At 34.5% G+C, this 26,598-nt stretch overlaps 1 protein-coding gene and 1 non-coding gene across 5 annotated transcripts in view; both read right to left on the bottom strand.

Moving 5' to 3' along the window:
- The window catches only part of HYCC1 (hyccin PI4KA lipid kinase complex subunit 1), a 132,417-nt gene that overhangs the window by 42,798 nt on the left and 63,021 nt on the right, over positions 1-26,598 (bottom strand). For all 4 annotated transcript variants that reach the window (XR_008420660.1, XR_008420661.1, XM_053898425.1 and 1 more), the window contains exons 4-10: positions 24,733-24,912; positions 23,538-23,618; positions 22,866-22,981; positions 22,357-22,452; positions 9,253-9,369; positions 6,190-6,277; positions 5,295-5,454 (exon numbers count right to left, since the gene is read on the bottom strand). Coding sequence is in view for 2 of the 4 variants with exons in the window: in XM_053898425.1 (XP_053754400.1) it covers positions 5,295-5,454; positions 6,190-6,277; positions 9,253-9,369; positions 22,357-22,452; positions 22,866-22,981; positions 23,538-23,618; positions 24,733-24,912 (838 nt within the window). In the remaining 2 variants the exon portion in view is untranslated. The remainder of the gene's footprint in view (positions 1-5,294; positions 5,455-6,189; positions 6,278-9,252; positions 9,370-22,356; positions 22,453-22,865; positions 22,982-23,537; positions 23,619-24,732; positions 24,913-26,598) is intronic.
- Positions 10,151-10,257, bottom strand: LOC128775717 (U6 spliceosomal RNA). The gene has a single exon (XR_008420697.1). It is a non-coding gene; the product is annotated as a U6 spliceosomal RNA (small nuclear RNA).

Here is a 26,598-nt window from a genome sequence, read left to right on the forward strand (position 1 = left end):
GTCCTTAATGAGTTAACAATCGGCTTTTATGTAATGCTTTGAATCATACCAAATGTTTTTCACTTACTTGCCTCATTATCTCACAAATAAATGCACAAGTAGAAACAATGGTGGGCAGTAATAAAGAATTGGGATTTCACTAGATAAGCCTTTTTATTAGATAACCAGTTGGCAAAAATTATAAGCACTCATTATTTGCAACCATAACTTAATTAGGGGACTTTTCTAGAACAAAGAAGTGATATTTTAACAAGTGTTTTAAAAGAACAGAGAAAAGTTGGTTACCTTCTTCCAAGTATAGATATATTTTTTTTTAAGTGGAAGAAGAATGAGTCATAATGGTTGGTGGGGGTGGGGGGTGCAGGGAGACAGACAAAAAAACAGCAATTAAATTTGTTCTGAAAGAGGAGAGGGAATGGAAAAAGTACAAGGAAATAAATAAGTACAGATTGTATAATAGAACCTTAAAGTGGTGGAAAATCATTCAGGGATTTAAGAAAAAGGTCTATTAATAGCTGAAATGGTAGATGATGAAGAAAGCTTTTAGAAGTAACATTTAAGAATTACTATAGAATTGAAGCACAATTGTAAAGAGATATTTTCTGTTTTCTTTTTAGCTACTTATGTTTATTTTTTAAAGGAAATATATATGTAATAGAATTGCATTTTTATTATTAATTTAAAATTTTCAATAATCTTTTTCACTGTTTTATCTTCTTTTTAATTGGAGTTTTCATTTTGATTCTTGCTTTGGTTATAATCTACTCTTTCTTCCCTTACCTTAATCCTTTTTAAGTGATTATTATTATCCTTTCCTAGTTGCATTTTACTTTCAAATTATAACTTCTAAATAGCCTTCAATCTGTAGGTCATCTGAAAATCTAGGTTTAAAAAATATACACTAAGTAAAACACAATATACTCAAAAGAATTAATAATATATAAATAAAACTATTAATTCTGAAATGATGACCCTTAAAAGTCAAAAGCAGCAGTTCTACATTGTAATTTTACTTTCTAAACATATGTATTGGCATGGAATTACAAAGTCATTAAACTTTTCTCAGAAATGTATACACAACTTTTAAAAAGTTTAAAAACACAACATTAAGTTAAGCCATATCAGTACAATAGTAAAATAATCAAGTGAGAAGTGGGGGGAAATTAGGCAAATGTGCTAATCGTCAAACATGTCTAAGTTAATAAGTCTGTAGAAACCAAACTTTCCTTAAAAGTCACCCTATTTAGTTGATATGAGGATACACTGTCTGGTCAAAAGTAAAATTACAGGGCCTTACAAATGTACCTCTCTGCCATAGGATGTTGATAGTGGAGGAGGACATACATGGGGGGGAGGGGGACGTGGCAGGAGTCACAGGGTACATGGACGTTGCACTTTCCATTCAATTTTGCTGTGAACCTAAAACTGCTCTAAAAAATAAAGTCTATTGTTATTATTATATAAATAAAGGGCCAAGCAAATAAAACTGATCAAAATATAATCCTAGAAATTTGGATTGTTTTTCAATAGTAATAAGAATATAAATTCTGAAATGTGTGGAAATGTTAAAACTATTAATTTTTTACCTTCCAAAAGAATACTTTCCATTAAAACATAAGCTTTGGATCATTCTTAACTTAAAGAAAAGAATGGCAGATCTGCAATACATTCTAGAAGAGCTCAGAAAAAAAAAAAAATTAATGTAAGAAATTAAAACTGTTCCAAATTAACTTTAAAATCACTAAAATATCAGTTAGCATTTGCTGTAAAGATAGTTTTTTTCCGTTACAATAAGAGAAAAGAATATATGTGATTAATTGTTCTAATTTAATGCATTTGTTTGCATATGCATATGCATTGGTGACCCAGATATGCAAACATACTAATATATGACTTAATTATCTATATTCTTTAATAACAAGAGATGGAAAGAAAATAAGCAAACAAAAAAAGAAATTCTGCTTGGCTGCTTCCATAGGAGAACCTCATTTACTCCTCTCCCTCTTCTCCCCAGATAGGTTGGAAAAAGGAGAAAAAATGTCCATCAATGGATGGATGAAGAAAATGTGCTATGTATACAACAAAATATTATCCAACCATAAAAAAGAAGGAAATTTTGTCATTTGCAACAATGTGGATGGACCTTGAGGGCATTATGCTAAGTAAAATAAACCAGAGTAAGACAAACACCATATGACCTCATTTGTATGTGGAACACAAACAAACACACCAAACTCATAGATACAGAGACCAGATTGATGGTTGCCAGAGGCAGAGGTCAGGGGTGGGGTGGGGTGGGCAAAATGGGTGAAAACAGTCACCAGGTATAAACCTCCAGTTATAAAATAAGTAAGTCCTGGGGATGTAAGGTATAGAATGGTGACTATAGTTAATAATACTGTATCATATATTTGAAAGTTGCTAGATCTTAAAAGTTCTTATCACAAGAAAAAAAACGTGTAATTATGTGTAGCAATGGATAGTAACTAGACTTGGTAGAGTCTAGAGTGGTGGTCATCTTGCAATATACACATATATTAAATCATTATGTTGTACACCAGAAATTAACATAGTATTACTAGTCAATTATATCTCAATTTTTGAAAAAGACATATATATAAGAAAACAGAAAAGAAAAAGGGAAGAGACCCACGGAAAGAAAAAAGGGCCAACTGCTTTCTTCTTTCCTGGCACTAACAATAACAAAGAAAGAGACAAGGAAAAAAAAAGAAATATGTCTTAAGTTCATGTGTCTTGTCCCTTCTCTATCCCCAGCCCTCATCATCACTGTTTTAAAGTTGCATATTCCATGTTCCTACTGTGTGATACAGTTTGGGGTCTGATATGAAATCCCTCCTCCTGCGAGGGTTGGTGTGGTAAGGGAGTGGTAAGGATACATGTGGAACAGGAAACAGTTTCATAAAATAAAGAAGCTCTAAATGTGCTCTCACAGAGTCATAAACTAAACCTACATCCTATAGCACTATGCTTCAGAAACATTATGGGATGAAAGCCTTTTGTGGTTCACCCTGAAGTCTACAAACCCTTTAACATTGTTTCTGCAAAAATTAATGTAAAAGTAAATTTTGTTAAAATTTATATAATATATAAAAAATCCATTTATAACTTAAAAATTGCCTATATATTTAACAACCAAAGCACAGTTACCTATCTTCCCCACAAGAAGCCAGTGGGCTAGAAAGCCCAAAACAATAAGGTGTTCAAGTAGGAATCAGGATCACAAAGATGGAAAACAGTAGTTTTTAATTCAACAGGATGGGATTAACAATGAAAAACAGCGCTCGGGGAAGGAAAGCCAAGACTACCCTTAAAAGGGAGAATGCAACCTACCTGTACAGATAAATAAGTATCTTAAAGTAGGAGTATTTTAGTCACTGGAAAAAGAGAATTCACAACTACAGAAGAGTGGTAAACAAGATAAGCCATATTCTATATTGCCTCCGTAAACCTGACTTGCTTTTTTAATAGTTCATTCTCTTCTAAATCCTCATCTGTGATGTTTTTTGTCAACATAAGTGGGAGTTATCTAAGTGTTAGAGTTTTGAGGGTTGAATGAGCATAAGGGGTAGCTGATAAAAGAGATTATTTTAACAAGGCTATCGCATTAAGACACAGGACCAACTCCTCAAACAGTAGCCAAATGGAATCTGGAAGATAGTAAGAATCAAATAGATACAGCATATTCAGGTAGTCTTATCTCTTATTTTGGTAATTTATTCCTATAAAATATTTCTAGAAAATTGCTTTTATTTTACTGCAGGGTGCACATCTTGTTCTATTAAATGCATGCATGGAAATATACATATACCTCTTTCTCACACACACATGCATAGATACAATTGAACTTCAATATTTCATATTTTTAATAGCAGAACTTATATACTCTTTTCTAATTCCCCATACAGTCACCTAACAAGCAAGAAGGGAATGTGGAAAAGGAATTAAAACTCATTCTTTGCATTTCCTACAGTAGTTTGGGAGCGATTATGGCCACAGTGACCCACATGATCTGGTTCGTTGCCTGTAAGCCTATTTTCACCTATTAATGCCAAAACAGAAATCTGAAGTCTAGGGTGCCATCATACTAATTAAACAACTTTTTACCTGTAATCTAGTCCCATTCAGTAGCATAATTTTCACTGAAGAAACTGAAGTATGTTTAGACTCTGTATGTTTAAATTGTAACAAAATTTGCCTTGTTAATGGCAAACATTATCACCTCTTTTATGCCTTTCTAAAGAAATTTCAACAACTGTCACAATACTTTAAAAAAACAAAAATGATCATTGGGTAAGCTGGAATTTTCCATCACCATTCCCTTTTGACACATTATCTCCTAGATTTCCTAAGTAGGAACAATGTTCTTATTACGAACTTTCTATTTCACCATGAATAATATTCTTCTCACTTTTGCATTTCTCTGCAGAGACCATAAAAACAACTGGAACCAAATATAGGAGCTACCATTTTCATCACAGTTTACAGGAAAAAGAAAACAGTAATATATATGTTTGCTTGGGGCACAGAAGTGGCTTTTTGCTTCTGGTCCTATGATTACCTTCTGAGAGAGGTGATAGTAATCTTACACTGATTCTTGCCACTACAGTAACTTGTAGGTAGGGGGGGAGTTACCAAAAGAATAAGAAATTAAATTAAAAATAATAAATCTTGAGAAAAGGGGGAGAAGTGAGAAAGCATTAAGAAGGCCACGGTAAATAAAATAAACTTCTAGTAGAATTTTTAAGTAGTAAAATGAAGAAATCAAGGAGAAATATTAAAACAAAAAATCTTGTAAGAAAATTAACTTCCAGTAAATAGAAATGCCCAGCGTTGTATCAATAAGATGGCATTCTTTGCCAGGAAGTACAAAAGAAAATGTCAAAGTCCCTATTACTTGTTCTGTTTCAATATGCAAGTTTACTTGCCAAAGAGTTGAGAAATAAGAAACATTTAGGAATATTTGCCAATAGTTTTGAACAGAAACCCATGTGTGAATAATTTTAACATGCATTTTCCTACTCTCCTACTCTATTGAAATGAATTTAAAAACAAATACAATGTTTAAATAAATTTTCATTCATATATGTAACATAAGGAGCTGTATTCCTTACTGCTTATCACTTGTGGATAATGATTTAGGAGTTGATCCAACAGCTTTCATCCATGCCACTATGATATTATTTACTAAAGTTAGAAGTTACAGCCCTATAAATACAGACAAAAATGTGATAGAATCAACAATCCTCTAATTTGAAGACTTTTTTATTTCTTACCATGTCTTTTCCACCTATGACCTCTTATTGACATGCTGGTTACTGCATTTCTTGATATTCTAGAGGAAGTTGGTGTGATTTCAACTTGAATACACCTTGTACCCTCCTTACTAGACTTCATGGCACCATGAGGCAATGAAGCCTTTATGGCATTAGCAACCTAAGGAAAAAATACAGTTTCAGATTGGTATTAACAGACGTATTATACCCTTACATCAAATAAAATGCCAAATTTTAACAGGTTTTATAAAATCATACTTTCTCCAATGTATTTCCTAAAATGATATGTAAATCTTCTAGGATAAGGAGTAAGAGCTCAGAAGGAAACTATCGGTTTTTTGTTTTTTAATGTTTATTTATATTTGAAAGAGAAAGAGACAGAGTGCAAGCAAGGGAGGAACAGAGAGAGAGGAAGACACAGAATCCGAAGCAGGCTCCAGGCTGTTAGCTATGAGCACAGAGCCCAACACAGGGCTCAAACCCACAAACCGTGAGATCATGACCTGAGTCAAAGTCGGATGCTTAACTGACTGAGCCACCCAGGCACCCCGGAAACTGTGGTTAAAAATAATATGTAAGTGATGAAATTTAAAATTCCAAAATATTGAAATTATATTTCTAAATGCTTAATGCTAATTCATAAGTGCAGCTCTAGCATGTTAAGGAGAACATTCTTGTAAGTTTAAAAGACTATTAAATATCTCAGAAGTTAGCTTAATGAAATTCTCAAATTCCATTATATACACCTTTTCAAGCATAAAATTTGTCTAGTATAACAGCATGAATCACTGAGTTTAATGGCATCAATGCACTATGAATGGCTACTTCTCAATTTATAGTTCTAAAATGAGAAATCTTAAATTACAAAATTTACATAAACAAGTGAGGCACCTACCAACAATGGCTCTGGATATAATTCTAGCTGAGCTCTGTATATAATATCATCCAATGCTTTTTGAGCTAGATCCCATTCTCCATTATAACTATAAAATTAAATGAAGAAAGTATTAATTATTTTTAATTGATTCTGTATATTTGAACAAAATACAATGAGAAAATGTTTGCTGAGTAAAATAATAGATCACATTAGCACACTGCTTAGCATGCCACCCTCCTGGAAAACTTATTTTTATATCTCTGAATTCCTTTCAATTTTATCCGAAAATGCTATTAATAGCAAAGAAAATTTTATAGATCTATATTTCTTCTCTAAAGAACATGTCTATTTATAGCCAGATATAAAAAAAAAAAAAAAAAAAGAGGCAATCTCAAAGCATTTTACACTTTCAAAACAAGTCAGAGCATAATAAATTATATATCATAGAATAATGTTCAGAACACTTTATGGTCAAATTACTCTGTAACTCCCACAGATTTTAGTGAGAATCTACAACTACTGTGGCTTGCAGTATCTTAAGTAATTACTTCTTTGCATTTTTACAGTCATTTAGAAGTGTATATGATATATGCTGCAAATATCAGGTAGATACTGGGGGGGGGGGGGAAGAGCGTATGTTATGCATATTCATTTTCAAAGATATGGCCAAACTCTAAAAATTAGATACATGATAACAATGGACACAGAAATAATGATTTGGTCATCTGCCAACAAAAATAAAGAAGTATGAATTGTATCAAGGGTGCAAGTGAGGCCTAAAAAGTAGAAACAGCATTGTTATCCACCCTAAAAACAAGATAAAGTCAGATAATCTAGAAAATCCTAGCTTTCCATGAATCCAACAAGGAGCTAAAGTCACAGGGCAGCCAAGTAGCCTAAAACCTAAGGGCAGACAGATACCTCTGAAGATAGACAGGCCACAATGCAAGCAGGTTAGAAGACTTGAGCTAAACTTTTTAAACAAATTGCTAAAAGCCAAGTATGGGCCAGCACTAGAGTATAGAATCTCTAGGAGCAGATACAAGGGGAGCTCATAACCACTCACAAGCTCTTTACCACAAACCTCCTCTAGGCACTCATAAGAAAAACTGGGGGCAAGGCAAGGGACCAGAGGAAGTTGCTCTGGTAGTTCGGGCCTAGAGGAAAAGAGGAGCCACCTGAGCAAGAAAGGCATGAAGACCCAGCCAACGTTTTTCTCAAGTGAAACCAAAGTTTTAAAGCCTCTGGGGAAAGAGTATCAAACCCTTTCACCCCAAGGGCAGAGGTGAAGATTGACTGTGGCAGTGAGAGAAAGAAAAAGAAAAACTACATGTGGGAAAGGATCAGGAAATTGTCCTATGTTGAGACCACTAGGGTCTCTTACCACTGGAGGAGGGACAGGACCACTGAAGAGCTACCCTCCTTTCCTGAATCCCAGATAGAGGGACACAGGGCCTGCTTATAACTGAGGCTGGACCAGGCAACAGAGAACACCACTTCCTCCAAACCCCCCACCTAGACTAGTACACATTTAGAAACAAGCAACCGTACTCTATTGCTGAAGGAGGAACAAGACATGAAGAAAGATCGTCTGCGAGGTACAGACACACACAAAGGAAAAACTAAAAGCTGAGGATGGAGCAAGAACATTGAGAAAAACCCTCCAGCAATCCAGCTCACACCCTAACTGCCAGGGACCATGAGAGGAATCTGAGGTAGGTGGTGCCATGAAGGTAACCATAGCAACAACAAAATCCAACCTCAGCTCATTCCTGCCTATAATAACTCCACTAGAAGCCTAGAAGAGGCATGCCCATTTCTAGACATAAACAATATTTACCTCAGTCACTATTGTTCTATCCATGAACAAAATGATAATGAATCAAATATTACAAGGCACACAAAAAGCAAGAAGAAAACAACCCACTGTCAAGAGACAAAAAACAATAGAGACAAATTCAAAGATGATTCAGATTCTGTAGTTATCAGGGAAATTAAAATAACTATGATAAATAGTTACACGGAAAACATGTGTGAACAGATGGTGATTTAAGCAGAGAGATGGAAACCATAAGAAAAAGTCAAATGAAAAGACTAGAAATAAAATAGTAACAGAAATGAAGAACCCCTTCAGTGGGCTCATTAATAGACTCAACATCACCAAGAAAAAAATCAATGAATGTGAAGATAGGTCAATAGGAATTACTAAATCTGAAACACAAAGCAATAAAGAGAGAAAATAAAATAGAGCATCCACGAGCTGTGGGACAATATGAATGGTCTAACGCAGGGGTTGATAAACTTTTTCTTAAAGGGCTACATAATAAATATTTTAGGCTTGTGGGCCATACAATCTCTATTGCAACTACTCAACTCTGTCACTGTAGCTCAAAAGCAGCCATAGGCAATATGTAAACAAACAGATGTAAATGTGTTTTAATAATAAGGAAACAGGCAGCAGGCCATATTTAGCCCAAAGATCACAAATTCTGCCTTCAGTCAAGAAGCTTATAATCTACTAAGACAAATTAAAGTATTGAATGAATATAATGTAAAGTATAGTAAAATATATATAGTAGAAGATAGGGTTCAAAGACAAATACCAGTATCTAAGGCACTAAGTAAGACTGAGCATCAATATTAGAAATTAATAGTAAATTAATAATAAACTATTTATGATCAAAGAAGCGCTAAGTGTTTTTCAAGATTTAAAATTTCTGGAAATGGAAAAAGATCTTCATTGGGAAAAAAAAATCTATTTGGAAATTACAGCAAAAAAAAAAAAAGAGTAATGAAAAAACTGTGAGTATATGTGGGTGTTGCTAATTTTCATTCTGTCCTTGAGTTAAAGAAAGATGAAGTGTTTTAGTTGGTTACAAATTCTTCAGAACATTAAGAGATATGTTTTAAATAATAAAACTATTATCAAGATCTTGATTCATATTCTTTCACAAAAATATGCTGATTGTTTATCCAATGAGATTCTAATATAATAACTATAAAATAACAAAAGCAATAACACAACAGACTATGATTTTCCAGAGAGATCAAAGATTTACTTTGTATATGAAATGAACTTACAAAGCAAAATAAATTCCTGTTAACATTTGTACCATGAACCCTGAAGAAACTGGTATCCTGCTACTTATTCCTTTGTATTTTCTTACATGTTGTCGGGGATAGCCACAAACACAGATTCTAGAAAAAACAAAATAAATATATTTGTCAAATTGGTAAAAATTTAGGTAGTTTATTTTTTTTAACATTTATAAGGAAACAATGTACTAGATATGCTCTCATAACAAACCTAATAGGTATGAAACAAAGAATCTATCCAAACAGAACATTTGTCTAGAACATTTTCTTAGGTAAGTGAAACTGAGGGGAAAAAATATATAAAGCTAGAGGTACGTTATTACATAGTTATTTCACTAATTTCAATCAATCCAATAATTGATGATTTTTAGTTACCATAAAACCTACTACATGAAATTTGGTATTATTTATCATAAATAGATCTATGGTATGATCTTCTATTCCTGACAAAGTTCTTGACACAAACTGCAGGCTCCAAGAAAATACTCTAAAATTAGACTCAAGTCCCATATAATACACTATAATAAATTTCAGGTAGATTGAAAATTTTAATGTTAAAAAACCGTAAGAGAAATAAAACAGAAGCAAGTAGTTACATATTCTTTATAAGTTTAAACATAACATCAAAGGTAGAATCCTAAAGACCAACAGATTTTACTAATTTTTGTAAAGAAACTACCATGAACAAAGCTAAAATTTAAAGTATTTATTATAATGAAGAATATTTAAGGAGTACGTGTATTTACTATAGTGAATAGGAAGTCACCTAAAGGTCCAACACAGAGAACAAATCATATAAATCATTCAGAGAATACTATGAAACAATTAAACATGACGTTTTGAAAGCTTATTTATTTATTTTTATTTATTTATTTATTTTTTTTTAAATATGGAACGCTTCACGAATTTGCGTGTCATCCTTGCGCAGGGGCCATGCTAATCTTCTCTGTATCGTTCCAATTTTAGTATATGTGCTGCCGAAGCGCGCACTTGAAAGCTTATTTAAATGGCAGGGGTAAAAACTGTACATAACACATGTTTGGAATAAACAAATAGGTGAATGATGTGTGTGTTACTGCCCGAAGATCATACACAAAGTTAGAGTTGTCTCTGGGCCTTGAGATTCTAGATTTATTTTCTTCTTTATATGTATTTTCTAAATTTTCTATGATCAACACACACTGCTTTTAAAACAAACAAAAGTAAGTTCCTATTTTTAATAAAATTAGAAAATAGCTGTTTTCTCATAACATGTTGTGGTTGATATAATAAAACTTCACTTATGATAGTACTAGTAATAGATTGTCATTATTTACCCCTTCCCACATGCAATTACTACCTAGGACTTAATATTTCCTCCACTCAGTGAATCTGAGCCTTCATTTAAACATGCTAAAGTATATCACAGACCATTTCAAAAATATACCCTTGAGAATATCATTAATTCAATGTAACTTTATTTTTTTTCAATTCAAAGTAACTTTAAAGTAAAAATAAAAATTCATTTAATACTGAGAAGGATCTTAGAACTCTTTAGAACCAAGAGTAAAAAAGGAACAGGGATACTTATGGACTGAATATTTATGTTCTCTCCCAAGTTCATATATTGAAGCCCCAATTCCCCAATATAATGGCATTTGGGGACCCTTGCGAATAACTAGGTTTAGATGAGGTCATGAGGATGGGAACACTCCTTGATGGGATTAGTGCCCTTATTAAAAAGAGGAAGGGGGCCAGAATCCACTCTCTGACATGGAAAGATACAGTGAAAAGGTGGTTTCCTATAAGCCAGAAAGAGGGCCTTTACCACAAATCAAATCTGCTGGTACCCTGTCCTTAGATTTCTTAGCCAGAAGTGTGAGAAATAAATATCTATTGTTTAAGCCACCTAGCATATGGTACTTTATTAAAGCAGCCTGAGATGACTAAAATAAAAACTGAAAAAAATTAACTGTATTTGAAATAAAACCAATTCAAATTTTGTTTGATATCATAAAGACTTATATCCAAACTAGAATAGAAATTCCTCTTACTATCTAAAGAAGCAAGCTCAGAAAAAATTTTTTTCCTTACACTTTATATACCTTTATGATAGGGATAGTAGTAACTAATAGAGAATCAATACACAAAAGATAGGGTTTTTTCAATTAATGCATTTCTTCATTCAGTAAATAATTTTAAAGATTTACATTGTGTCAGACACTAGGAATGTAGATGAAAGACGTAGTTCCCTCAGGGATTTACCATCTCATCATGGAGACTGTGTAGTAAACAAATATCTGCAATGAATAAGTTATAAAGGTGGCAAAAGGAGAGAGTGGTAAACTCTAGTGGAAGAAGCAGAGGGTCAGAGAAGGCTTCCCAGAATGAGCCTTGAAGAAAAAGTGGCATTTTCCTGGTGAAAATACAGCAATTGGCAAAAATACAGAAGGATTAAACAGCACAACACCAATGAGATTGAGAATAGAAAGACACTAGAAAAGTAACAGAGATGCAAACTAGGGGTCAGATCATGGAGTATCTTATAACCTGCCAGGCTTTATCATGCAGGCAATTGAAAGCAACTGAAGGTTTTTGTTTTGCTGTTTGAAGCGAGAGAGTGACATGATCAGATTAGTCTTGATAATAGTGTTCCTCTGGAGAGGAGAGTGTCAAAATAGCCCATGAGTGAGATGAAGGTGGCTTGAGGTAAAGAAGTAATGTGGGGAGAAGGTGAAAGGGTGGGATTGGAGTCCCACTTAGGAAGTATAATCATGGGGTAAGACTGAAGAAACAAGAAGAGTGTGTAATTTTCCCACATTTAGTTTGGATAGCTGGCTGGATGGTAGTGTTATTAAACGAACTTGGACAAATAAGAGATACTGTTTTGGAAGATGCTAAGTATCAGATATGTTGATTCGTAGGTATATGGTACAGATGTCACTTTTGTCTGCCATGAACTCTCCCCCTGACACTAATGTTTTCCATTAATAGCACCTCTAACCCTCTTACTTTTAGGAACTAGTCTTCTTCTATATCATCAAGTATAACCATGTGATTGTGGTATAAATAAAATAACAAAATTACCTGTGACAAGAGGTCAACACCCTAACATCTATTTTTACTTCTTCCCTTTAATGACATAAGGTATGCTCTCCTCCACTCTCCCCAACCAATTTTAACTAGAACAATAGCCACCTGCTAGAGATCACATTTCCGAGTCTTCCTAGCATCTAGGTGTGACCATGTGACAAGTTCTGGCCAATGATCTGCTAACCAATGTAGTGCAACTTCTAGGTTGTACCCTTAAAAAGTAGTTGCCTTTCACTCTTTTTCTCCATGCTTGCAGGATACAAGGCACATGTAATAATAGTGATCCATCACCATACAGAGAAGAGTAACATCCTAGGGAATGGCAGAATCTCAAGAAAGAAGGAGTCTGAACACCTTAGAAACATAACCAATCTACCCCCAGACCATCTACCAGCTTGGACTTTTATGTGAAAGAAAAATAAATATCTATTTAAGTTACCATTATTCATCTTTGTTACAACAGCCAAACCAATATTTAAACTGATATAGTACTCTTCCAATAAAACTACCAAAGGTGACCCCAGAGGGGTTTGTGAAGCTTCAGGCTTACAACATCAAAGCCTTTTCGCTGCCTTGTTTTTCACAGTAAAACTGGGAGAGAGGTTCTTTCTTCTGAGTTCATTAAAGGTAGACAATGTAAGCTTTCAGCTGCTTGTGGTCACTGTTCTTACAACCTAGAAGCCTTACACAAAGAAAATACAAAGCTAACAGATGAAGAAGATGAGATGAGAGAGAGATGGTAGAGAATATCCAGATTAACATTTGAGCCTCTGGATCTAGTGGATCTTGAGGTCAGTTCCATCCCTGAACTTCCCAGGAACAAAGAGCCAAAAAATTTTCCCTTTAGCATAATCTAGTTTTATATAGATTATTAATTAGTTGCAGTAAAAAGAGTTCTAACTTTTACAAGGTAAGGCATCTTTTTTTAAATGTTTAGTTATTGGTAGGGGGGAGGGTGGGCAGAGGGAGGGGAGGACAAAGGATCTGAAGCAGGCTCTGTGCTGACAGCAGAGAGCCTGATGTGGGTCTTGAACTTATGAACCATGAGATCATGAGCTGAGCCAAAGTCAGACACTTGACCAACTAAGCCACACAGCTGCCCCTATAAGACATCTTGATAGAGATGGCTACAGGATTGGATATATAGGTTTAGAATCAGGAAGTAGAATTCAGGATAGAAGATATAGACAGAAAAAGAAGTTATTGCTGTTTACACACAATTTTTTTAAAAAACAACTTTGCCATAGATCTAGAATGGTCAAACAACTTTTTTTTTTTTAACGTTTATTTATTTTTGAGACAGAGAGAGACAGAGCATGAACGTGGGAGGGGCAGAGAGAGAAGGAGACACAGAATTGGAAGCAGGCTCCAGGCTCTGAGCCATCAGCCCAGAGCCCGACGCGGGGCTCGAACTCACAGGCCATGAGATCGTGACCTGAGCTGAAGTCGACGCTTAACCGACTGAGCCACCCAGGCACCCCATCAACTTTTAAATTTACTTGAGGTAAGAACTAGAGAGACAATTCTCTCAAACACCAACACATAAGTAAGATTCACAAGGGAAATAGGATTCCAGGTTCTCTGATTTTCTGTATCAGCTACCCATACAGCAGTAAACAATCATATGTTAAAGGATGAACTACAACCTTTATTTAGAAATGCAAAGGATTAGTCTTGGTCCATTCAGGCTGCTACAACACAGTACAACAAACTGGGTAGCCCCCTCTTGAGGGTTGTAGACTTTTCATTGTATCCTCAATGGCAGAAGGAAGAGGGAACTCTGGCATCTCTTGGCTATGACAGCACCTCCTAATACCATCCTAATACCATCATCTTAGGTGTTAAGATTTCAACATGTGAATTCTGGGGGGGGGGGGGGATACAAACACTCAGACCACAGCAGTTAGTTTCTCATAACTACTAAAACTTTACCCATTTGTAGGAATTAACTGCAGGAATTTTGCATTTATCAATGTAAGATTTTTTAAAAAATGAATTATTTTACTTAATCATAGTTATACTTAATGGATCATAAATTGGAAGTGGAAGAGGTCATCTATTTTTCATTCATTCAACAAATTGTTATTACATTCTACTGTATGCCAGGCACTTCTCTAAACTCTGACAGCAGTGAACAAAACAAAGTTCTTGAGCTCATGAAGTTCCAGCAGTTGACAGACTATGTATCAAATGAACAAACAAGGTGGTTACAGTGTTATAAGTGCTAAAAGAACATAAACTCAGTAAGGAAGGTGCTATTTGAGAACAATGGTCATGGATTCCAAAACCAGACAGAGACCCCACTAAAAAGGAGAACTATAGACCAATTTCCCTGATGAACATGGATGCAACAATCCTCAACAAGATATTAGCCAACCAGATCCAACGATACATTAAAACAATTATTCACCACAACCAAGTGGGATTTATACCTGGGATGCAGGGCTGGTTCAATATCCACAAAACAATCAATGTGATTCATCACGTCAATAAAAGAAAGGACAAGAACCATATGATCCTCTCAACAGATGAAGAGAAAGCATTTGACAAAATACAGCAACGTTTCTTGACAAAAATTCTCAAGAAAGTAGGGATAAAAGGAGCATACCTCAAGATCATAAAAGCCATATATGAGCGACCCAATGCTAATATCATCCTCAATGGGGGAAAACTGAGAGCTTTCCCCCTAAGGTCGGGAAAAAGATAGGGATGTCCACTCTCACCACTGTTATTCAACATAGTATTGGAAGTCTTAACCTCTGCAGTCACACAACACAAAGAAATAAAAGGCATCCAAATCGGCCAGGAGGAAGTCAAATTTTCACTCTTCGCAGATGACATGATACTCTATATGGAAAACCCAAAAGATGCCACCAAAAAACTGCTAGAACTGATTCATGAATTCAGCAAAGTTGCAGGATATAAAATCAATGCACAGAAATCGGTTGCATTCCTATACGCCAACAATGAAGCGACAGAAAGAGAAATCAAGGAATCGATCCGAATTAACAGTTGCACCAAAAACCATAAAATACCTAGGAATAAATCTAACCAAAGAGGTGAAAAATCTATACACTGAAAACTATAGAAAGCTTATGAAAGAAATTGAAAAGCACACTAAAAAATGGAAAAAGATTCCATGCTCCTGGATAGGAAGAACAATATTGTTAAAATGTCGATACTACCCAAAGCAATCTACATATTCAATGCAATCCCTATCAAAATAACACAGCATTCTTCACAGAGTTAGAACAAATAATCCTAAAATTTGTATGGAACCAGAAAAGACCCCGAATAGCCAAAGCTATCTTGAAAAAGAAAACCAAAGCAGGAGGCATCACAATCCCGGGCTTCAAGCTGTACCACAAAGCTGTAATCATCAAGACAGTATGGTACTGGCACAAAAACAGACACTCAGATTAATGGAACAGAATAGAGAACCCAAAAATGGGCCCACAAACGTATGGCCAACTCATTTTTGGCCAAGCAGGAAAGAATATCCAATGGAATAAAGACAGTCTCTTCAGCAAGTGGTGCTGGGAAAACTGGACGGTGACATGCAGAAGAATGAACCTAGACCACTTTTCTTACACCATACACAAAAATAAACTCAAAATGGATGAAAGTCCTAAATGTAAGACAGGAAGCCATCAAAATCCGAGGAGAAAGCAGGCAAAAACCTCTGATCTTGGCCACAGCAACTTCTTACTCAACACGTATCCGGAGGCAACGGAAACAAAAGCAAAAATGAACTATTGGGACCTCATCAAAATAAAAAGCTTCTGCACAGCTAAGGAAACAATCAGCAAAACTAAAAGACAACCGATGGAATGGGAGAAGATATTTGCAAATGACACATCAGATAAAGGGTTAGTATCCAAAATCTATAAAGAACGTATTAAACTCAACACCCAAAAAACAAATAATTCTGTGAAGAAATGAGCAAAAGACATGAATAGACACTTCTCCAAAGAAGACATCCAGATAGCCAACAACATCACTCATCATCAGGGAAATACAAATCAAAACTGCAATGAGATACCACCTCACACAAGTCAGGATGGCTAACATTAACAACTCAGACAACAACAGATGTTGGCGAGGATGCGGAGAAAGAGGATCTCTTTTGCATTGCTGGTGGGAACACAAGCTGGTGCAGCCACTCTGGAAAACAGTATTGAGGTTCCTCAAAAAACTAAAAATAGAACTACCCTACAACCCAGCAATTGCACTACTAGGTATTGATCCAAGGAACACAGGGATGCTGTTTTGAAGGGACACATGTACCCCAATGTTTATAGCAGCACTATCAACAATAACCAAAGTACGGAAAGAGCCCAAATGTCCATCGATGGATGAATGGATAAAGAAGATGTGGTATATATATACGATGGAGTATCATTCGACAATCAAAAAGAATGAAATCTTGACATTTGCAACTACATGGATGGAACTGGAGGGTATTATGCTAAGCGAAATTAGTCAGTCAGAGAAAGACAAATATCATATGACTTCACTCATATTAGGACTTTAAGAGACAAAACAGATGAACCTAAGACAAGGGAAGCAGAAATAATATAAAAACAGGCAGGGGGACAAAACATAAGAGACTCTTAAATATAGAGAACAAACAGAGGGTTGCTGGAGGGGTTGTGGGAGGGGGGATGGGCTAAATGGGTAAGGGGCATTAAGGAATCTACTCCTGAAATCATTGTTGCACTATATGCTAATTAATGTGTATGTAAATTAAAAAATTTAAATTAAAAAAAAAAAAAAAAGAACAATGGTCATGGAAGTCCTCTCCAAGGAAGTGACATTTGAGCCAAGACCCAAAATCATCTAATCCTATCCACCTGCATCATTAACTGATAAAGAGCATCTCTTTACCTTCTTTTCGTCATTCCTTTTAATAATCAAGAATTCTCTGACTTACTTTTCAGGTCTCAGACCTCCCTATTTAAGGATATTCTTTTCTCAGAGATCCCTCATTGAATTTAAATAAAATGCAGAACAAAATAAAAATGATCAATGCCACATGAATGCCTGACTCTTCTTTTCATCAAAGAAGTATCCTGAAGTTTCTCTGAATTTTCAAATTCAAAACATAGGCACCCAGCCCTACAAAAGAGCAGCTGGGTGATATTACTCCTATTTCTGTATTAAATTTACTCTTTGGTCACATATAGGTATCTCCCTAAGTCATAAACCACATTAAAACAAAAATACTTTGGGGAGGCATATTTTGTAAATACATCTCTGGGAGAAGTTCTAAGTATCATTTTTTAAGTGAGGAAAACTCTTGCCATGATTCTCATTCTCTGTTGGGCTGTCTCATTCCTAGCCAAAAGTAAACTTTTGAGAGTGTTGTCAATATATATTGAGTTACCACAAAATAATTAGAAGGCACAATTACAATAAGGCTAACTGCAGAGAGTATTGATTCATGAATATACCAGAACCTAAAGGAGAAAAGAACATAGATTAGCTACTGCCAGATCATCAGACCAGTAAGTAAAATCTAGGTAGAAAAAGGGAAAAAATGTTTTTCTAACTTTTAATTTGAGAAATATTTAAAATGTGGTCCAGTTCTACTAAATTTGGTCCAGTTCTACTTCCTATCCATCTGGGTAAAAGTATAGACTATAAAATAAAACAAACTAATTTCAAATCCTGTTCCTTTTCTGCTCTGCTTTTCAAGTGAGGAGAGGGGAGATGAAAAGGCCAGGCAAACAGAAAAAGGGAAATAAGAACTGCCTATCCAGTAATGAGCACTTTTCTGTCCTCATGTTTCTGCTTTTTGAAATTAGGAGCTTAATAAAGTCTAAATCTTGTATCACTTTCCTCAAGAGACCAGCACATATGAAAATTGTTCTCAAGTTGGAGGAGATGTATTTTAATTGGGATGTAAAGGATGGAGAAGATTTAGATAAGTTAAAAAAAAGGTTCACAAATAAGAAGCAATGAAAAGTCAACTGTAGGTTCTTTCAACAAGGCATGATTTAGTATAAGACATGCTCTCTAAATGTCAGTAATAGCAAACAGGCAAGGAAAAAAAAAGACGCTATGCATCCACAGTAAGCATGTGTGTTCAGCATTAGTGTACAATATATAATAGCTGTCATTTATTGGATGATGACAAAGTGGCATACACATGTTAAGTGATATATGTAAAAACATATATTAAGTGGTTTGTTGTATGTAATATAGGATATACACATATAATTTTATCAGTCAGGAGAATTAATCCACAGAATGGCTTAATTGCACTAAGGGTATCCCTAACAAAAAACAAGAAGAAATCTGTTTAGGTGGTCAGGAAAGCTGACGTAGAAGTGCGGAGAGGGGCAGGGTTTTACTACAGATACACAAGAACAAATACACTGATCAAGAATCCATAGCAGTACATATCCAAGTCAGTCAGCCAGGTGATTCACCATGTGAACAAAATTAAGAGTCCCTTAGACAATGAGAAATAATTTAACTTACTAGCTTAGTACAGTTTCATCTTTAATATTTATATTCCACACCAAAAGCAAGATAAGCCATCTGTTAAACAGCCTTATATTATAAGAGATGTCAACAGTAAAAAAAGAAACTTATTTCCCACAATTTGGAGGATTTGGGTATATACTAACAAAACTCATTTGCAGTATTGGTGGTTATAGTCCTTTTAGGAGGGCCATATATAATGTTTAGTATTAGTGAAAATAAAAATTTGACTAAAACTCATTCAGTCTAGTTCTTGCCTCTTTTCAGGTCTCTTCTTCAAGTAGTCCATACACACTGCACAGGAGGAAAATACAGGCTATCAAGTTGGCCTTAAGTCTGAACCAGGAAAGCAAAGCTTATAGCAACCAAACATTTTTGCTGAGTAGAATGGATTTGCAAATTTTCTTTTTTTTTTTTAATTATTATTACTATGTTTTGTTTTTTTTTTTTAGAGAGAAAGCACGAGTGAGAGAGAGGGGCTAAAGGAGACAGAGAGAGAGAGAGAGAGAGAGAGAGAGAGAAACTCAAGCAGGCGCCACACTGAGCTTGGAATCCAGCAAGGGCTTGATCCCACGACCCTAGGATCATTACCTGAGCCAAAATCAAGAGTTTGACACTCAACCAGTGGTGCCCCTAGAAGGGATATGTATGTATGGGTGGAGGGTGGGAAGCAACCAAGATTGTTTTAATTACTTCCATAATTCATTACAATCAGAAGGTTAAGGAAAGAATGGGATACATTTGTCACTGAATCTAACTCAAATGTTCCATGAAATTTTTCTGGTTGTATCCTTCCTCCTAGATAACGCAATCATTTTGGCATAGTTATCATCAACAAACAAACTGAGTAGCAATCTAAAACAACTGCCACGTGGCCAAAAGGGCTGGATTAGCCGTAGTGTGATACTAGGACCAATATCATCAGGAAGCTCCTGTTCTTTCACTATCATAACCATTTATAACTTACTTGCCATCACAGTGCTGTAATCAATTTTCTTTCCATAGACATGGACTAGGCTTTGCTTGATCGGATACAAGTGTTTTCTAATTCTTTTCTATTAGTCTTAAAAATGTACAAAATATCTTAATCAGAATATTTGATAAACGATTCAGGAAGTCAGGAGTTAAGAGAAATTAATAACTAGATTTTAAACCATTGAGAACACAGGAATAGGGAATCTAAAAAAACAAAAGCAAACTAAAAAAGACATGTATGACAAATTTGATAGAGTTCCTCTTATATATCTTCTGTGGCTTAAGAGTTAGCATTACTTAAATAGCTTAAGTCTTTTGAATTACTTAGATCTCCTTCCTCCCTCATTCTCTTCCAGCTGGTGAACATTCGTACAAAGATTTCCTTTTTTCAATTTTTCTTTGGTGGCATAGAATTAATCTAATGTGTCTCTACTAAAATCTTGGCCAAAATCCTACAGCTAGTTTTTAATCTGTATTTCTCCTTGTTTTTAAAACCAGATATTATTTGTGCTTTTGAAGGATTACACAGTTCCCTGGTTAGTTAAAATTGGTATCTTAGCAATTTTCTATCAAAAATGTTAAAGTAATTATATTATAGGGCAGTCCATAGGAGTCACACAGGACAGAAACCAGTGATATATGTTCTTTCCTGACATTTCCATCAGTGGTTTCAAGAAAACATCAATAGTCATTCTTACTTAGGAGGTTGTATTATCTGTCTGTATTTGAATATTAGAGCTTCAAATGTATTAGAACATTATTCCTGGGTCCTACCATCTAAGACACTGCTTTAGAGTATACTTGGGCTTTATAGTGTGTTTTAAGTTCTACAGGTAAAAGTTACTACATCAAGTTACCCCTTAAATAAATGTTTCTGAAGGCCTGGTCCTCACATTCATTTTAGTCCATTACAAAGTTTTCACTGGATCATAGTGAAATGAGAAACAAGAAAAGCTAAACATCCTATGTTTAATTTATAAATTGTTGTCCCTCACTTCCACTCTCCCCACTTCTTTGATGTCAAATCGTCTCCTTTTTGTTAAATAATGTTAACAAAACATTATTAGAATGGTAGAAATTCATAAGAAATGACTTGGCAAAATAAAAAGTTGGCAATGGTATACAGATATCCCACCCACTCTAACTTTTTGAAATTTTACAGATCTGTGAAACTCAAAACTCTATATACCTCTCTCTTTAAAGGATTTAAAATAAGAAACATTAGAAAGCCTCAGTAAATGGGAGGGACGGCACATTGGTGCCATCTTCTAAGGTCTGGGAAACATAACCAAATTCCAATTCAGGAATTATCTGAAAGATTCTCCACTTCTCTATCTTCTCTAATAAGTTCCATGCCTTGTTACTTCCTTTCTCCCTCTGGTCCTATCCTATTCTGGTCCTATCCCTATTTCCTATCCTATTCAGTATCAATTTATGCTTTTTTGGGTTTTTTTGTTTTGTTTTGTTTTGATTTTTAAGTATTGCTCTATATACCCTCCCTCTTACTAACTTTCCAAAGTTATGTCTTCTTTTTTTTATTAAAAAAAAATTTTTTTTATACATTTATTTATTTTTGATAGACAGAGAGAAACAGAGCACAAGTAGGGGAGGGGCAGAGAGAGAAGGAGACACAGAATCTGAAACAGGCTCCAGGCTCCGGGCTGTCAGCACAGAGCCTGATGCGGGGCTCAAACTCACAAACTGTGAGATCATGACTTGAGCCAAAGTCAGACACTTAACTGACTGAGCCACCCAGGTGCCCCCCAAAGTTATATCTTCTAAATAAGTTCCCCAAATCTAAATTATTCTACAAGTTTCTTAAGTCCATATTTTCCCTTATTACTTGAATTTCCAAAGGCATTTTCTCTGTTTTCTCTTTTGTTTTCTTTTTTAAAAAGGTAATATGTTCATCATAGAAAATTTGAAGAATGACAAAAAAAAAAAAAATCACACAGAAAAGATGAAAACAAACCATAATTCTACCAATTAGACATATGTATTATTAATATTCTGGTCATATTCAGTCAATGCTGGAATGATACCCTATATACTGTCATTAAATACCTTTAAATAGGAATTTTTAAATGTTTGTATAGTCTACCTAAGGACTGTCATAATTTATTTAAGCAACCTCTTGGCTCAACTATTTTTTTTTTTTAACAAGGAGAGTTTAAAAACTAGTATCTCTTACTTATTTCTTGATACCAAATCAGAGCACAATAAAATTAATAAAAACAAAGTAACAAACAAAACAGAAACCAGCCACCTGTCAAAAATCAAAAGGTCATAAAAGTTGCATCCTTTTAATTATATAGAATAATACCTGATTAAATATTCCATTGAAATGATATTCAGCTTTACCCTCTTCGTTATGTTTTTTGGAACTTCATTTATAGGGAGCTTTCTATGTGTTGACTAGGCTAAGCTTCATATTAACTTCTCGAATGTTTTAAGCAAATGATTAAACAAAACAAAAATAAGTTAGATATGTAACAAACTAGCAATCCTAGATTCATATATTTGAATATTAAAAACATTTGAATTTTTATTTACCTTGAACAAATCTGACACAATGATTGAAGAGAAACACTGGGCATATAGGTTAAGGCAGCATTGTAACACAACAAAAGGAATGTCAATACTTCAAACCTAAAGATAAACCAAAAGAATATTTATAAATCTTTAGAATTCCAAGAAGTCAATCATAATTTAGCAGGCATTGGGGAAAAATACTATATTACAGAACAGACTTATACAATATAATTATACCAGTAACAATACAAAACTAAAAAGAAAAAAGACTTCCCAAGTAACAGTCATCTGAAAATGATCTCAAAATTTCAGTGTTCCAGATGACATCCGAATCCAAGTACAAAATAACAAATTAGGAAAGCATGTTTTCCCCTTGTATAAAATGACCCAATATTTAAAACAACAACAACAACAAAAAAAAAAAACCTGTTACATACAACTCATTAATGATTACCTATAAATCTACTGAAATAATTTTTTAAAAACCAGTGTGGTAGATTAGAATAGCAGGTTATGTCTCCACAGTATACCTATTCTGTGCTGTCAGCATCTCCCTTTGGGGGTGAGGTCCACTGTACACAACTTTCGACAAACCATGCTGGGATAGCGCACTCTCAGTCAGAGCCATGGACCCAATGCTGGAAGGCTAAAGAAGAGACATTTGAATAAAGAAAAAAAAGCCATTCTGTTGAAAATGTGATATTAAGAATATATGCGCCACTAAGAATGATGGCCACGAACATCATAAGTCTTAAAAATATTCCAACTGCATACTAAATTTTCTGCTCAAATATTTCACAAATAATTAAAATACAAACCACAAACGGAAATAAAATAATTTACTTTCAAAAAGTCTACCTCACCACTGGTGAATTAAAATAAAAACTTAATTAAAAAATTCTACCCCAGAAATACACAACTGCCACACACAAAAATATTAGACTAGTTTTATTGATCAGAAGAGAAAATACTTCAAAATGATTATTTTTTATAGCTTTCTTGTAATCAGATTTTAAAGCTTTATGATACTGAGTTCTCATTTTACTTTGGGTATAGTAAATACTTTGTGTGGTGTTTTACACTTTTTAAGGTACTAATAAATCAATCTTTTTTTTTTTTTTTTGCCTCAATAACCAGACCCTAATTTATAACACCTTCAAATCTTAGAACTAAAAAATTTACTTTGATAAAATATTACTTACTTCATGATATACAGATGGTTTGGATAAAGACGGAATCGTAAAACTCAATACTTTGCTATGTCCCTGTTTGTCAACTATTTCCTATAAAAGTGAAAAAAAACTTAAAATATTTATTTTTTACACATAAGTTTAAGAGCTAACTTTAAGCTGTTAGTCTAAAAAAAAAAAAAGATCTGAGAGGAAAGGAATTTTAAAGTTGACTAAAATCATAAACTAAGACAATCAATGATCAATTATTTATAAACAACAGGAGTTAACCTTCCTTTTTAAGATACAAGTAAGATATAAGTAAAGAAAGATACAAGGTACAAGAAAGATATAAGGAACACAGTTTTAAGGAAAGCTGAAATAGAGATATGTAGTGTCTTAATAATCACTGATTTTTCTCATGTAAAAAGTCACATTTTCTAAATCCATTAACATAGTTATGAAATATGTCAAGAAAAGGCCCTTAAATTTCTTTTTAAGAAAGTACAAATCTTAAATATGTAGAATATCATATTGATTAATAAACAAGGAGTAATGAAAACTATATGTTAAATCAATGGTTTGAACTCTGGCGATAGTCCAGATTTTATGAAATTATTAGTGGCACATATTAGACTAGATCTTTTTTCCCAAGCTTTTTGTGAAGGTCACTAACAGACAATTTATAGACAATAGATTTTAAGTTTAAAAAAATTCGGGGCGCCTGGGTGGCTCAGTCGGGTAAGCGTCCGACTTCAGCTCAGGTCACGATCTCGCGGTCCGTGAGTTTGAGCCCCACGTCAGGCTCTGGGCTGATGGCCCAGAGCCTGGAGCCTGCTTCCGATTCTGTGTCTCCCTCTCTCTCTGCCCCTCCCCCGTTCATGCTCTGTCTCTCTGTCTCAAAAATAAATAAACGTTAAAAAAATTTTTTTTTTTAAAAATTCAACACTGATATTTTGAGATATCTCTATAAAAGAACTGAAATGGTCTGATTTTCAGTCTTCAATCAATTCCAAAAAATATATTTACATAGTTATACGTATGCCTGTATAGCCTTCAACCTCAATAAAGTTATTTTTAGGAGAATGAGATAGGAGTCATTTGATGTATGAAAAACAAATACTAGCTTCACTAAAATGAAAAGTAGTTGCTATTATGTATTCACGTTTGCTATAAAAGTTATAGATCTGCTTTTGGCAAACACTTGTTAACTACATTAAATACAAACCAAATTGTAAACCCCTAGAAGAAGAGCTTCGATACATCCACTGCTGTGCACATTTCTGCTGGCTGAGACTGCAAGGTAGCACCAAATCAATTCTGGAAGAAATTGCAGTGTAAATCGAAGCAACTGCTCTTCTCCACTGCGATAGAATTCAAAGAGCTGGTGACAGACGGGTTCTAGCAACTGGAAAAAAGACGAAGTGTTAATTCAAGGGTTCCACTGCATTTGAATAGACACTGACATATGAAATATAAATGGTTTTTCCTTGTTGGTAATTACTGAAATATAAAATGTTTTCATTTCTTTGGAAGCAAAACTATTCACTGTTAAGCTATTTAGCAAACCTTTGAAAGTTTACTTCTGGTGGAAGGTCAAACAGTTCAAAATAAACGTATTTGAAAGCACTTAATAAACTTTTAAATATCCTATAACTCTAAAGTAGTATTGGTATTTAAACCATATCTTTTTAACTTATTAAAATAGCTAGGCTAGGGCTCCTGGGTGGCTCAGTCAGTTGAGCGTCCGACTTTGGCTCAGGTCATGATCTCACAGATCGTGGGTTCGAGCCCCACATCAGGCTCTGTGCTGACCGCTTGCTCAAAGCCTGGAGCTGCTTCAGATTCTGTGTCTCCCTCTCTCTCTCTCTTTGCCCCTCCCCTGCTCACGCTCTGTCTCACTCTGTTTCTCAAAAATAAATAAATGTAAAGAAAAAAATTTTTTTAAATAGCTAGGCTATAAGAAGTTTCTTCTTTAATATCCTTAATATCCTACTTCCTGATAAAACATGCCAATATATACATGATTGGCTACTGGGATGGAGAAATTGAAATGGGAATCCTAGGTAGTTATCATCACATCACCCTCCTGAGCTTATAATTAGGCAGCATACAACAGCTATGTGTGTGGAGTAGCTGAATAATTACTACACCCCTAAATCTAGATCCCTATTGTAACCATGGTTAATTGCCCCTGGATAATCTAAACATTGCTGCCATTTTGTTTGAAACATGATTTAAAGTTATTTATAACCTATTCCTCTCCCACCACATGCCAGCATTACCCAGTCAATAGAGCTGACTGTATCTGTATCATAGACATTTTTTTAATCAGAAAGTTAACATAAGTGACTCATGTAAGTATTACCTGAAAGCATATACAATGATCACACACAAGTCATAAATATGTCACAGGATACTGATTTTTCAAAGCATCAAGCTATTATATTTTCAATGGACTATAGTTCATTCATTTTGCTAACTTAGGCAATAGATTTAAGTCAATTTACTAAACTGATTTTCTACTTCCAGTAATTATAATAAACAGAAACTAATTTACAGTAGATGTTATGATTTCAAATATGCTAAATATGTAATGTATACTGGGTATAATTAAAGTCAGTATTATTTACAACAAGGTATAGCAAAATTTACACTTTAATGAACATTAAGTCAAACTAGTCTTTCCTACTGAAAAATTATCTAACTTCTGACAGTTAAGGAGTATTTTTTTTCACTCTCAAAATGGTTGTTAGAGGGCAACAGGTGTCCACTGTGGTATGACAAGGGTAACAGGAAACTGGAAGGTTAGAGGCAAAGTAACCCTACTCATACACAGCTAGAGAAGTTTTCAAGGTAGAAATTTGGAATAATTGGGTTGGGGTAGCAGGCAAAAAGAAAAACTGGTAGGGAGATGTTTAGCTTTCAGGGGGGAGTTTTTAAAATTTCTTTGTGGGCCAGTGTCAATAATCTTGTATTACTGTAGAACATCCATCATCTCTAAATACCTAGGAGTGTTTTGGTTAAATCAATTGATATAATCTAACAAGTATCCGTAAAATTATAAAATCTTATGTTAAAAATTTATTCAATA

This window comes from Panthera pardus, unplaced genomic scaffold, assembly GCF_024362965.1.
Source record: "Panthera pardus isolate Hobbes unplaced genomic scaffold, ASM2436296v1 HiC_scaffold_8, whole genome shotgun sequence".
In the NCBI taxonomy this organism is placed as follows: domain Eukaryota; kingdom Metazoa; phylum Chordata; class Mammalia; order Carnivora; family Felidae; genus Panthera; species Panthera pardus.